At 46.2% G+C, this 13,773-nt stretch overlaps 4 protein-coding genes across 4 annotated transcripts; 2 read left to right on the top strand and 2 right to left on the bottom strand.

Moving 5' to 3' along the window:
* Positions 1-5,553: 5,553 nt before the first annotated feature.
* MCYG_06493 (WD domain-containing protein) lies at positions 5,554-7,304 on the bottom strand (the record flags this gene model as incomplete). Its single annotated transcript, XM_002844483.1, has 2 exons — positions 5,554-6,558; positions 6,633-7,304. 2 exons carry the CDS (start codon positions 7,302-7,304, stop codon positions 5,554-5,556), a joined length of 1,677 nt encoding a protein of 558 aa, XP_002844529.1.
* Positions 7,305-8,369: 1,065 nt separating this feature from the next.
* MCYG_06492 (uncharacterized protein) lies at positions 8,370-8,768 on the top strand (the record flags this gene model as incomplete). The annotated part of the gene is made up of 1 exon (XM_002844482.1): positions 8,370-8,768. One exon carries the CDS (start codon positions 8,370-8,372, stop codon positions 8,766-8,768), a length of 399 nt encoding a protein of 132 aa, XP_002844528.1.
* Positions 8,769-8,835: 67 nt separating this feature from the next.
* Positions 8,836-10,259, bottom strand: MCYG_06491 (uncharacterized protein; the record flags this gene model as incomplete). The annotated part of the gene is made up of 7 exons (XM_002844481.1): positions 8,836-8,874; positions 9,015-9,068; positions 9,257-9,319; positions 9,432-9,460; positions 9,611-9,838; positions 9,939-10,066; positions 10,150-10,259. The coding sequence occupies 7 exons, from the start codon at positions 10,257-10,259 to the stop codon at positions 8,836-8,838; spliced, it is 651 nt and encodes a 216-aa protein (XP_002844527.1).
* Positions 10,260-11,827: 1,568 nt separating this feature from the next.
* Positions 11,828-12,283, top strand: MCYG_06490 (uncharacterized protein; the record flags this gene model as incomplete). The annotated part of the gene is made up of 2 exons (XM_002844480.1): positions 11,828-12,033; positions 12,067-12,283. 2 exons carry the CDS (start codon positions 11,828-11,830, stop codon positions 12,281-12,283), a joined length of 423 nt encoding a protein of 140 aa, XP_002844526.1.
* Between the last annotated feature and the right edge of the window lie 1,490 nt (positions 12,284-13,773).

Here is a 13,773-nt window from a genome sequence, read left to right as displayed (position 1 = left end):
AACAAGCAAGAAGAGAGAAGAGCTTTTTTATGTCTCATAATTTCCTTTTTGCCTGTCTATTTGTTTAATTTTAATGTTTGTTTCTCTCAACCTTTTTCTTCGTTTCTTGTTGTCTATAAATCCATAGTTGCGTTTTAGTACTCAGGCCTTTTCCCCCCTTTTTTCCCCTTCGACAGACAGCAGGGTCAGATTTCCGCTTGCGTTGCGTTTTATTCTCGTCCGTTTTTACATACCTACCTTTTCGCATACCTATCTGTCTATCTACCTCCAACATTATTGCCAGTTGTTAACAGAGCGAGCCTTGTGTTGGGCAAATGATATAGCCGTTGACATCTTAATATTAATGAGGCATGTATGTCTCCTATTCAGTGCCGGGTTCCATACCATCTATGCTGTTCGGCAACACCCGGCTATTCAGCATTTCGTATTTCTATAGATATGATACCATAGAGAGCCTCGGGACGTCTCCATCAAAGATCAATCTACTTCTCTTCCTAGCTAATACTTCGCTACCAAACGCCCTCGGTAGTCAAAAACGTCGTGCTATATAACTACTACTGGTATGTTGACGAACATCTACTGCAAAGGATGCTCCAGCTAGAGCCTTCGAAGACATACTTATCCCCTACATCAGTACATTTATTGACTTCGATATCTATACTTTAAATTAGCGATGAACAAGCCTGCAACCATTCTGTATGTAGATAGCCAAGTGCAGTAAAAGCATGCATAAAACCAGTTTTTAGGAGTCTGCTGGTGAATCGGTGGCATGATTATGGTATATAAGGGCCTTGAAAGCTTTCACATGAGGCTTTGGATAGGCATTGGTGGTCACCTTCGGCGTGAACGTCCAAGGCTGGTCTCATGAGAGTATCTTGCTGTTTGTATATCAGATTCCCCCCCTCCAACTTGCACCTTGAGCATGTACACAGGGAGGTGTTCCCTACGATGTAGTTCTATTAGCCTCTTAACTTGCTTTGTTAGTGACAGGCCAGGGTTGATGCTTAAAGAGCTAGACTGACGAAGCTCCAAACCCTAGATTGCCCAACGGTCTGATAGAGTCAGAGGACATCGCCTATGTTGACGGGATAATATTCTCCGTCCTTGAAAACCATTGCTCGTCGAGTTATCATCAAGGATCTCAAAGCCAGTGGCTGGCAAACATGGTGGGAAATGGGCCTCTCTAGGGCACTATACACCCATCTCAAAAGAAATACCATATACGAGAAGGAAGTGCAATGGACGAGCCGGTTGGTCCAAGTATAAGCCGGTCGGTCGATGATGTCAGTTACGCATAACAACTCCGGGCTCCTCCAGAGACTCACGCTGTACGCTTCAGCTCCGAGATGGCCACCTTTGCCCCTTTTTCTCCCAGCAGTGCCAGCTACTTCGCACCACACTCCTTACCGCTCATCAAGCAGCCGCCCTTTTAATATCCAGACTAAGCAGACTACCCTCCGCGGGTTCCAAGACGGAGCAAGAACCTCCGTACATAATAGTTTGCTATTTAAGACTCCCAGCGATCAAGATTTGGCATCCTGGGGGAAAAAGAAAGCAGAGGGGAAAAAGCAAAGAGGAAGAGCTTTCGGAGAGGAGGACCGGACCGTCCCATCACATGTTCCAAGGACGAAGGAGAATAAGAATCGTTCCTGGGTCAGCATGTGAGGGCAGGGAGTTGATCCGGAAGCCAGGGGAGGATAAACCAGGGCCCTTGAAGGGACGCCAGCGCTGTAAACAGAGAGAGAGAGTATATAGAGCACACCAAAGGACGCATAGGAGATGCTGAGGATATGCACTTTGTATGTGTGTGGGACAAGATATATGTGTGTTAGCTATGGAAAAGAAACATCCCAGGGGCAAATGATGATACCCAAAGCGACCACGATGGGCTGCCAACCCCCGTACAGAGTACAGACTACTTAATAACGACTTCTACCTGTTCATTCCTGGGATATCCGAGGGCTCCTTTGCCATCTGGTGGCTGTCCGGCTGTTGGAGAGAGCGAGAGACAGGGAAAAGGAAAGAAAAGTGACCAATATATACTATGTATGGTTTCTTTTTCTCGGGCCTCTTATCCTATGGAGGGGCGGAGAGAAGTACGAGATAGGGGCGCTTCCCCGGGTGCCAGAGTCCAGTCGATGGCTGGCAGGAAAAAGAAGAATTAATAGAGTTGATACTAAGACACGTTCTAATTCATGTTTAATGGTAGAAATAGTATTATATATTGCTTTTCCTCAAACAGACTATCTGTGGGCAACACATGAGTGCCAGGAAGGAGGAAGAAAAAAAAAAGAAAAAAAAAAAGCGAGTGTAATAATGCAAGTTGTTTCGGTAGAAAGGTGAAGAACAATCAGTGGTCAAAGTCACTTTTTTTGTTTCCCCCAGACAAAAAAAGCGCATTGGCGCCGGGTCGGCCTCGGCAGTTCACGAGCTTGTCGAATCCGTAGCGAAGGGGGGTGATTGAGATAGTTCGGTGTACGGAGTAGTAAAAGTCGTTAAATCATTATGGTAAAGCCGGCGCGTGATGAGCAGAAGTAGTCCATTTTACCCTCCCTGTGAAAACCCCCTCTGCCTTGCCGGGTTCCGCTAAAAGAGACGATGTCTGAAATGAAAAACATAACAAAAGGAATTTCTCGGAATTGCGTGGTTCAAGGTCCGAGTCTGAGGAAAGTAAAGCCCTTTGCGCCGATGACGGGGATGAAGGGGTTGCTGTCGGAGCGCTTGGTCTTGACGGGAGCCTCGACGTCGGTAGCTTGAGTGTCGACAGCCATTGGGGCATCGGAGGCAGCTGGCTTTGGGGTGTCGAGCTGGGCAGCAATATGAGATTGAGGGGCGAGGACGAGGAAAGTGCCGTTGGGAGTGTTGGTGAACATTTTGAATAGATGATATAGAGTACCGTTGGAGGTGTGGTTTGTGGTATCTTTGTTCAAGATGTTTCTTGGTTTTGATGTTTGGTTCGAGTGTTTGCTTTGTGCTTGAGAAAACCAAGTCCTGGAGGGGGGAACGAAGGCCTTTAAATAGCTTGGGCAAGCAAGGAAGTCTATGGCGTCAGCGTAGGTGATAGGCACGGATGTAATGAGTGGCTTTCAACTCCGGGGAATTAGTGTGAAGATAGTATGGTGTATAGAACCACAGGCTAGCGTATAGGGATAGGATCCGAAGCGGACGGCAGCGGGGAAGAAGCCGCCTTATATACCGAAAACCGGCCTCCGTGGATTCTATACTATTCTTTTTCTTTCCCAGAATCACACGTTCTTTTTGGGCTGTTTACACGAACCTTGGTCGAGGCGAGACGGAGAAAAGACCAAACTATCAGCAAATATGCATAGCCCACGTCCAACCCAACACGACCCCACAATTTAATGTGTCCTTAGGTCCATTTATGCCCCGTTGGTCCTACTGCGGGAGGAGAACAACCGAAGTTTGCCAACCCACGATGATGCCACAATGACACCATCTGGTGCGGTTTGCCATGCTAATTTGTCCAGCGGTGACTCCCTGGATCCTCTTTCTGTGGCTTCTCCCTCAAACCAGGGATCGCAAGCTGAAGGTTTGCCAAGACGCCCAAGAGCCCTGGACTCTCTCGATCATCTCTGATCTCTATTTGTGTGCCTTTTTTTTTTTCTGCTGCTCAGGTGGGAGGGAAAAAAAATATCTGGCGAGCAAGGGTGGGAGAAGAAAAAGAAAATTTTCCATCAGGTACCCTGTTATAACCTTGATGAGCCATCTTAGCTTGTCCGTGGATGTGGGAACCGGTTAGAGACATCTCTCCCCGCTCATGATGGCTGGTGTTAGCCTTTGGCCTTCATAAAGGATGACCACTCTTTGTCCTTTGAAGAATTGAGTCAAACACTCGGCAACATTCTGCGTAGGACCGTCATCTCATACAAGCCCGCTTGGCTTTGATATGGTTGGCGAGACTGGGAGAGAGTGATAAAGAATCCCTCGTCCCAGTGTGCCCTCCTGCGGACAACTACCGACTGGAGCGGTGGACATGGCCATGGAGTCGCAGAAAGACCTTGGGAGATTGCGCAGGTGCGGGAGGACAGTCGCGTATCCACAGGAGACTTCGGACAACATCAACCAGCGAGTCATTTCTCTCGTATCTTCTTCATCTTCATCACCTTTTTCCTTCTATCAAGCAAAAGAAAAAAAAGTTGAAGTTTTTGGGTTGAAATGGGAAAGTCACATGATCATATATAAATCATGTGATCATCTTCAACGTCGACCTTTGAATCATTGATGGATCAGCTTTTCGTGTATACAACTCATATTCAACATGCAACGAGACCAGTTTCCAGACCCTGGTCCAAGTGGTCGAACCAGATATAACTAGTTCTTATACCATGGCTTGTTTCCGGAAGTAAATGGTACGCTATTGGACAGGTAAATATATTGTATCTCTCCTTTATGATGCTAAAACGTTCGATGCAAACATATAAGCATCATGATAGTGCGAACTGGCTATCTCCAACTGTCCTATTTTCTCTCTACGAAGTCTGTAGAAACCAACACTCTCACGAGGCCATCATATCTAGAAAAGATAGATAGGTGCCACGGTACTTGTCTACCCAAACAAACTCCCTCTCTGCTTGGAGTTTTGGTTCGATGGGCATCTAGATTATTTAGGCTTCTAGGCTAATATGTCAACGTCCATGCTAGGTTCGCCGGTTCCACATTCCTATGGATGAACATGGCCAACAGCACCTTTGTCGTTGATACTGCCTCTTAAGTTCTATGGGATGAAGGCTTGGGTTATTCCCCTACTCCGGGTATTTTGGAACACCTTCAACTCTGCTTTCCCTCAGGCCCTCCCCCCACTGTACCTTGTAGGAACCAGACTGACTCGGCTTTCTCCCATTAGGCCAATAGGACGAGGAAGGCGAGTACCAAGAGAACCTACCAATATAACTCTACTAACATTGGTACCGGCGGAAAGGCATGGAGTAACCTGCTTCACATGGGCAAGAGACCCAGAGTTGTCCTTTCAACTACAAGCGTGACGATGATGGTGGTATGGCTGCGACAAGACATGTCGACAAAAGAGGCTGGGTGTCGGCATCGAGAAAATTACTAACCGAATATGACGCACAATTTAACGCCGAATATGTATACGGGCCAAAGGTTTGTCTATAAGTGTACTATATATGCGATGTGAGGCGCTCTTATATTAGTCTTCCGTCTTCCTGGTGCTGGAATTGAAGGTGACTGGTATGAAGAATGTCGGGGTAGTGTCGAAGACGATTGAACTATGTATGGCTGGCCGTACATTACCCTAGTTGGAGTATGTAGTGGTTTCTATATATCGGAGAGATATAGTACTAGTACTTTTCCACAAGTATCAGATGTATTATTTCCTGACGAGATACCACTGAATTAAATCGTTTTTATATACTCTACCCATCCATCCCTGTTCTCAGCCCAGCTTTGGCAGCCACCAGTCATTGGACCAATGGGCAATAATATAAAATCCCCTCAGGGCACCTAGTGGTATTAGCTGTCTAAAGGGCTGTTCAAAATTAAGACGAGGCAAGGGATGTCTTCAATTGCCTATCACTCGATAATTATAACTATATCTTCCCGTTGTGTGCTATCATCTGGTAAGTTGCAAATATTCTTCCTCAAACTATGTTGCATGATGTTTAGGCATTGTATGGTGAGTGTTCGGTGTACCTCCTTCTCATCAATCCAGAATCGACTGCTATCCTTTTCCTTCTGATCTAGAAGGAAATCCCTAAACGATAGATGTAACAGCCTAACTGGAGTATCGGATTTATCGGGTATACTAAGAACAGAGTGAAGCAGATCCAGTAAGCCATTAACATCATCCGTTTCCATATCTAGGAGTCGAGTAAGGGCTTTCACTGAAAGTGGGGTGGCAAGAACGATGATAACGCCGACGATATCTTTAAATATTTGAACCAGCTGTAGCGACTCCCGTTCATCTTGACCAGTAAGAATTTGATTTAATACAGGCATATATGTGCTATCCATCTTAGACACATAAGTGGTCTGATCTGTAAGTACTGCTCTAAGACGGTTTTTGGGGCTCCACCTGGTATCACTAATAAATCGGCACAGGGTGGCGGCGGCAATGAATAACGGCATTGCTCTCTCAACTAGAGTCTTGATACACTCATCTCCCGGCCAGTCTGGGGAAAATGAGCGCTCCTGTCTTAGTTTGGAGAATTTACCCTTAAAGTATAGTTCTATGTCGTGCTTGATCACTGGCATGGGGATCTCATGGAGGATTAAATCCTGATAATCACCATTGATGCCCTTGAAACCTAGTCTGATTGGCAAGTCGGGTCTACTTGTCAATAGAAACCGTAATTGTACTGACTTTGACTTTTGGACTCTGGGCAAGAGTTGGAGAATAGCTTGTGCATCTTCCTGCTTGCATTCATCTAACGCGTCGATTATAATAACCAAGGTTGCAGTCGGAGCCTGTTGTATTCCAAGTAGTGGCTGTAGAAGAAGCTTCTCAAACTGCTCCCTAAGCACCTTTTCCGAAATATTGGGGTCATCTTCAATTGCTTTTCGAATGCTAGGGATCAACTGGGGTAGGCTTTTCGTTAGTTGTTCAATAAGTGTTGGAAAAAGTCTTTTTGCATTCTCTCGGTCCTCTTCACCCCTTTGAAGAAGAAGCTCGCTCCGAGTAACTTTTTCTCTTTAAGACGGCGTGCAACTGTTTGGGATACAGTCGACTTTCCAGTTCCTGCCATACCATTTAGCCAGAATATACATTTTGCCCCCGCTGATTTCGCCCACTCTTCAACCTCGCGAAGAAGTTCAATTCGAGTTCCTGGAAGACACTCGGTATGGTGGTTCCCGTAGGAATCAAATGCCGCCCCTGTTGCAACCTGTAGTCCGTCTAACTTAAAATTTTTAGGGAAAGTTACTGCTATGAGCTGCAGGTCGTTAAGAACCCCGTTCATTAACTCCTCGATTTGACTGCTCTTTCCGATCGTACGAGCAGCTTTTATATACCGATCCAATCTGGAGTCATCCTTCTCTAGCATAACATTTGCAAATAATTCGTGTAGACGTGTTGCCTGAAGTTTGCAATTTTCAAGTGTAGGCATAAAAGTAGGCTGGGTGGCTTCATCCGCTACGGTTTCGACATACTTTTCAGCGTCTTCAAGGAGCTTCGAGATGAGGGGTAGCTTCGACGCCGACTGCTTAAAACTAGCAGGGAGGCCTTTTGTGTCCTTGATAGCCTCGTAGACTTGTTGAGTTGCATGGATAATTGTAATAACAGACGAAATCAGGCCAAGGACAAGGCCTACTTCGGCACCAGACATGCTGGGATCGTCAGTAGGCGTATTAAGACTTCTAAGGCTATACAGGGCAGGCTGTTGGCAAACTATCAGAGAATGTTAGCGAATGGATAAGCTGGAGTAGGAACATGGAATCGATACGCGTAAACCAGCTTGTGAGGGAGATCTGGAGGTTGGTGGACGAGGCTGAAATTGGGTTGATATCGAGCGGGTATGTAGATCGGCCCACACCTTATCCGCAGCCGGTTTCCACGTGATTGACAGCTAGACATTCACGGTCTGGTATAGCGACTATGTAAGCGCAACTTGATGAAGCATATTATATAGTTTGTAGCCTCGTGATTAGGTCAGGAGTAAAGAGTTAAACAATGGAATTTTCGAAGTACTCTCCGGCTGTATTAACAATGATGCTATACGAACATTGAACATGGGCTATTTCATAGAAACAATGAACACATTCTATCCAAAACCACACGGCTCAACTGGTACATCAGCACTTCGAAGATGGCCTTCTTCGCTCTTCTTTTCAACATCACTGCATCGCTGAAGGAAAGTACCGAAACTCCGGCTAGGATCTCCCTCATGCAGTAACCAGTTCTTCTTGATATAAGGCTTCAACTCAGCAAAGAATTTCTCTACAGAGTTCAGATCGGGCGAATAAGGTGGCAGATATAGTAGTTTCACCGTGCTTAATGAGTGATTGAATAATGCATTATCCATGATGAAGGCAGATTTTGGCGGCCACTGTCCACAGTGCTAGCGCAGCTGCCTAATAAAGTCTTTGAATCAGTTGAACCGGCAAAGACACGGGAAAAGATATCCTGGGTATAGGTGGGCAGCAGTATATCCTAGCCATATCGGTCCCGACGGCAACGTAGGCCGCATTATTTTGATACGCAATTAATACGACAAGGTTAACAACGCTTTGGTTCCGTACGATATCGTTCAGGGATAAACTACACTCTAACCAATCTTGGTTAAGCTCCATACTAACCGCCTTGGCATTGAGGGTTTAAGATGAAGTTCGTACATTCTGATTTATGGGAGTTGATTCTGAGCTCTTCGTTTTTACATCAAGAGTGAAGGAAGATGGCCGCGTTGGTTAAATGTGATGGCCCCTTGACCCTTCAGCCTGCAACCCTGAGCCCATCCCGGCCCGGCTGCACCTGGTTGGCTCCCTGCGTGGTGCCTTGTTTTGGCGCGCGGTTAGAGACAGAAAGTCAGATATCCACCAACAGGCAGCAAGCTGTTCTCCTTCGTTCTCCCAACAGCATTCTCATCGAGGCTCTCCCGGCTGATTCCCTCGTCTCTGGACCTTATTGGTCTAAGGCAGCTCCCGAGGTAGTTTTCTGCCCCCAAAAGCTCTTCTTTTCTTTTCGAGTTAAAGCCGTCCGGTTCGTTCTCTTGCACACCCCCCGGCTGTCAAGCGCTGGGCCATATACCAGAGACTACGACAAAGAAGGCAAATACATGCCCTTGGCCCGCTGAAAGGGGCCGTTTTCTCCTCTCTATAATGTACGGGGCCCTTCACTAGACCTGGATAATGGGGCGAAAGTCACTTTTCCTCTCCTCCGTCAACGACATCCAAACGATTCTAGTTCTATCCATCAGCCATCAGCTGATGATCGACTTTCATATTGTAAAGTTGAGCTAAGTTGTTGTCCTTGTTGTCCTTGTTATCGCCCCAACCCCGATGACTAGGCACCCGTCCTGCACCAGACGTGGTTATCTAACCACTAAGCGGTCCGTCTTGATTCGCTCGCTCTTCGCCGAAGAAGGGTATCGAAGCTAGATCTAGCTGGTGAACAATGGATAGCTCGTCTTCGACCCCCAACACAGACACAGGCAGGCTTGCTAGCTATGGATAGCTCTGGGGGGGGGGGGGGAAGGGGGCCTTTTTTTGGACCCTATTACCTTCTGAGCCTCTTGCATGCAACATTTATCATTTACCTCCTATCTGGCTTTGTAATTAATACCAATTCATGATTAACACTGGATCCCTGAAGAGTTAATTTCGTGGCGCAGCGTTCAATTTCAGCCTACGTCAATGATTAGATGCTCATCGATTGTCTAAGCCTGTCGTTATCTCTCCTCCCTTGCCGGCCCGGAACCTCCTGGTTGAAAAACGGCCGGTAGGGTCTACAAACCTACCCTCTTCCGGTTTCGCTTAACAGTTACTTCTAGTTCTGCAGGAAGCAGTGTTAAACGAATGACACCTCACATATGTCCCTCTATGGAGTACTCGGAAATGTTATTAGAATCATAATAACTTGCCGCAATATACTAACCCCCACGAGGCCCAGGCCAGCGGCCACCTATTGGTAACCTACTTGATTCTTCAAAAACAACCAACAAAGTACCAGGGTCCTGAGAACAGGTTGCATGTTGCTCTCCTCGCCTCTTACTTTCTTTTTTCTTCAAGGGAAATAACAATAAAAAAAACACTGACCCAAGGTTGCAGAGGCGTCTCTCCGCTGCTGCATGGGCCCACCTGATGCCATGTAGCAGGGACTTGTACGGTGAATGTTTCGGAGACTGCGCACTGGACACTGCAGGTCCTAATTTGGAGGAAAGGGTGATGAGCAAATCAGCGCCTCGTCCTTGAAAAAGCCAACATTTAACGGCGCACTCTGTTCTATTTCACATCGGAGGATATACCGATGTGATTAGACAAGAATACCCGTACCCTTTGGTACAATACTAGCCGTTGGAAAAGGGCTGTTCGTGATCCTTGGAGAAGGCGGTTTGCTCCGCCTTCATCAGGAACTGTGGTTGGATTTTTCTTCCTGCATTGGTGAAAAAGAAAAGACTATTGCTAGTTGGCGGCACCCGTACATGCGCATCAGGGTTCGACCTCTAGGAGACCTACCCTTCTCGAATGTCACAAGTATCAGCATTTGACATGGCCACAGGGCCTAATAAGGTTGTGTGGGGTTGTTCAAGGGTCCAGTTGATCATTATACCCAATGCCTGCCTCATATAATCGACTTGATATAGTTACGACATGCGTCGACGCCACTATTCAAGGTCAACCGCATCATATACTCCTCTTGTGATTTTTTTTGCATCGTTTTGTGGCTCCGTGTCCAACGCACGCAGCTTTAGAGTTATTTTCCCCATCCAACTCCTTTGTTGCTAGGCAAATGTTGGATTTGAGTCTTTCTTTTCTTCCGTTTTTACCACCCCCTACCTTGATGCGGTGTATACTCTTACACCATTAGCTGTTGTTTGCAAAGATGCATCTTCGACTTCGCCCTTTCATGGTTTCAGTCACGGCATCAAGTGGGTCTAGACGGATGCCCCAAATTAGCTGTGCCTGCACACCACGCTCTATGCTCTATGTGCACAGGCAGCGAGGATCGTCTATAAAAACCCTCAGGTAGACCCGCAAATCTGAGTTCTTTTACATCGACATCAAGTCTCAAGTCAATCTCACTACTATCAAACTCAATCGCCTCTATATAAGAGATCAACCCTTTCAAAGTTCAATACACTACTCTACTTCTAGAAGACTTCCTACCTTATCTACCATAAAGACGGCCTTATCTTGTTTACAACACGACACTCTGACGGAACTTTTATCGAACATCCGGCATACTCTTCGTCGTTCAGGATCTACTTAGAGCCTCAACCCAAATCTTCCCACCCAGACATCCAATCTTTCCATATCGCAATCATGCCTTGCGTGCAATACTGGGAAGTCTTTGACTGCGGATGCCGAGTTCCCGTGCTTGGAGTTATCCACGCCGCTGGCTGCCCCAAATCAGGGGCGTGTGAAGTAAAGCCTGTCCCAAGACCCAGGCCAGGCTACAAGTGCAAGGCCCACAAAGGATGAGAGTCAAGGTAGCCATCATAGCCAGCCATATTATCTACATGAACTCAAACTAAGGCGTCGTTTAGGCAAACAGTCCGAAACAGTGAACATGGCGGACTCCCCAGGCAGGCTTATAGACAGGTCCACGACACCTGTGCCGTCCATCTTAATTCACATTTAATCCTTTTGCGGCTCAGATTGAGTATAATGTTACAAGACTATTTTCGGGAACAACTTTATTTCGGCGCGATTGTTTCCTCGTTTACGCCTTTATTTTTATTAGATGGATCTTTTTGAGACTAGGGTTTCTTCGCTTTCCTTTTTCTTTCCCTTGCTGCTTGCCCTTGCTACGTAGTTAGTTACTTGATGCCTCCTTTTTTCGTTTTTTTCTTTTCTTTTTTCCCCCTTTCCCCCATTACTTTCCTGCCCCCCATGAAAATATACCTAGACGAAAGAAACTTATTATCTAATTGGTATCTCCATCATGGATATTCAGGCATCTACCCTTGTTTTTACGACATCACGGGCCGGGGAATTGAACGAAGACATTCATTGAGGGTCTTGTGCTTTTTCTTTTGTTTGAATATATGCACTTTTGTTTAGCTTCCTTTGTAAGTGACTCAGTATAGGTTGAAATGCTTGACTTAGTTCAGTAATATCACGCTTACCTTCGCTTATTCCAAAACGACTATAGTAGAGGTCTAACGGGTTTCCCTTGCAGTGGATTGTTATCATGGACCTCCGTGTAGAGATGATAGAAGGAGACTGCGCCCCCACAGCCCTGACGAGAGAGATGTGGGTACAAATGAGGCATAAGCTGCAGGATATATATCTCATAGTCCTGAAGAAACGCATGACTCGACTACGCCAGCGGACGCCGTTTAAGGCCGTTTGTACACATGTGCCCCTGACATTCCCCCGTGCCTGGCTGAGTATTGTGTATTATGGCATGCATAATAGTTGAAACGGTAGGATGGATGGCCAGACAGGACCTCTTTTTTCATCAACGGCTCTTTTTTCCTCCGTGTATGGGGACATCTTGCGGGTGGAGAAGTCTACCCCAGGCACCAACCACAGCGTCTCCTCCACCAGCTTCCACCCTTCGGGCGGCTTGGGGCCTGCAACTACTGGCAGTTTACGCCTTACGGCTCCACACCTCAGGCATACGCCTCCAGAAAGCTCTATCTGAAAACAGCAAATCAATAGAAAATGGTAAAAAAAAAATTAAGCCTGATCCGCTTTTTCTCGCTTTTGCTATTCCGCTGAAATACAGCAACTTCCTTGAAGTGAGGCTGGCTTGCGGCTAAGCTGGTGGTGAGCCGCAAAGTCTAGATGACCCTTGAAGGATCCTGGTCTTCAGAGTGAGATTGGTTGGGGCGGTTGATCTGCGCCCAGTTTAGAATAACGGCGCCTGGAAGAGAGATGGATGAAGGATGCCGAAGCCGAAGTTGGCCATGCGACTGAGTGCCAATAGTGAGAATACGCCGGTGCAGACAACAAGTTGAGAAGTTGACAGCCACGATGAATGGTCCGCCGATTGGTGCAAGCGGCAGCATACTAAGACGCTGACGAAGCTTCGCTTTCTCAACTGATAATAATATTATTAATGTAGTCGATTAAGCAGAAGGGATGATTAAAGACATACATAGCGTATTCATGCCTACATGACGATTCAATCACGAGATATGCAGATGGTGTACTCCGTTCTTCCATCCGTCGCGACCTTTTAGGGCGGAGTACTCCGTAATTATGTGGGAGTTATCGCTATATGTGTATACTCTGTACATCCATAGGTTATGTCTTGCTATAGATGAAAGACTGCAAAGGCTTCGATTTTCGCTCTTTATTATCACGTGAGTATTCGATAAAATGTACTGCCGGAAGCCGAGAAACCCTTGAACTTCCCAATCCTGACTTTAACCAACTTTGAAGTTGGTATCTAACTGGCTATGGTGTTCATATATGGCTAGCCAAAGTGATATGAGGAAATGAATAGCTAGGTAAGAGCTTTGTTGAGCCAGAAAATGAGGAAAAATTGCCCGGCGTAGAACGTGTGGACAAATGGAATTGAGAGCCAATTGAAGCGCAATTCTGCGACGTCGAAGTCTCAGCTTCATTGGGAACCCTTTTACGACACATGCCGTAACGGACCCAGGAAAGGCGAGCATTTCTGAAGAAGGTTTAGGAAATTATAAATCTCCCGTCAACCCTGAAGGTGGAAAAATGCATTACCAAGACGGCTAGCTGAGTACTCTAAGTGCAGTATTGCATAATTGAATCTATGCACTTAGACCTCAAAGAGGTGCATACTGAGAGGATAGGGCGGTTAAAGGTGTACATAACTTGCGCAGTTCGAAAAGAAGAGCGAAGATCAAAATATCGAGATTGGTGGCGGAGGCTAGAACACTGGTCTGAACTGACTATTTCATATAGTCAGTCTGGTTTAATAATTTATCTCTTGTATTTCCATACTTCCAATCTGTTATCTGTCTAATTGCTTGCTATTTTAGCTATGATTCAATTAGTTGTTACACTATTTTCATCGCATAAACACCCCGCAGGATGGGAGATCACCTAGGAAACATTTCCTGGATATATGCTTAGGATTCGAGTAACCAAGCAATAAAGCTAGTCGCAGCGGTCGGGCTAACTTTGAGACTAGCAAGTTACCACGTCATT

The sequence above is a fragment of the Microsporum canis genome, genomic scaffold (assembly GCF_000151145.1).
Source record: "Microsporum canis CBS 113480 supercont1.6 genomic scaffold, whole genome shotgun sequence".
Classification (NCBI taxonomy): Eukaryota; Fungi; Ascomycota; class Eurotiomycetes; order Onygenales; family Arthrodermataceae; genus Microsporum; species Microsporum canis.
This window is presented reverse-complemented; position numbering and strand designations above follow the sequence as displayed.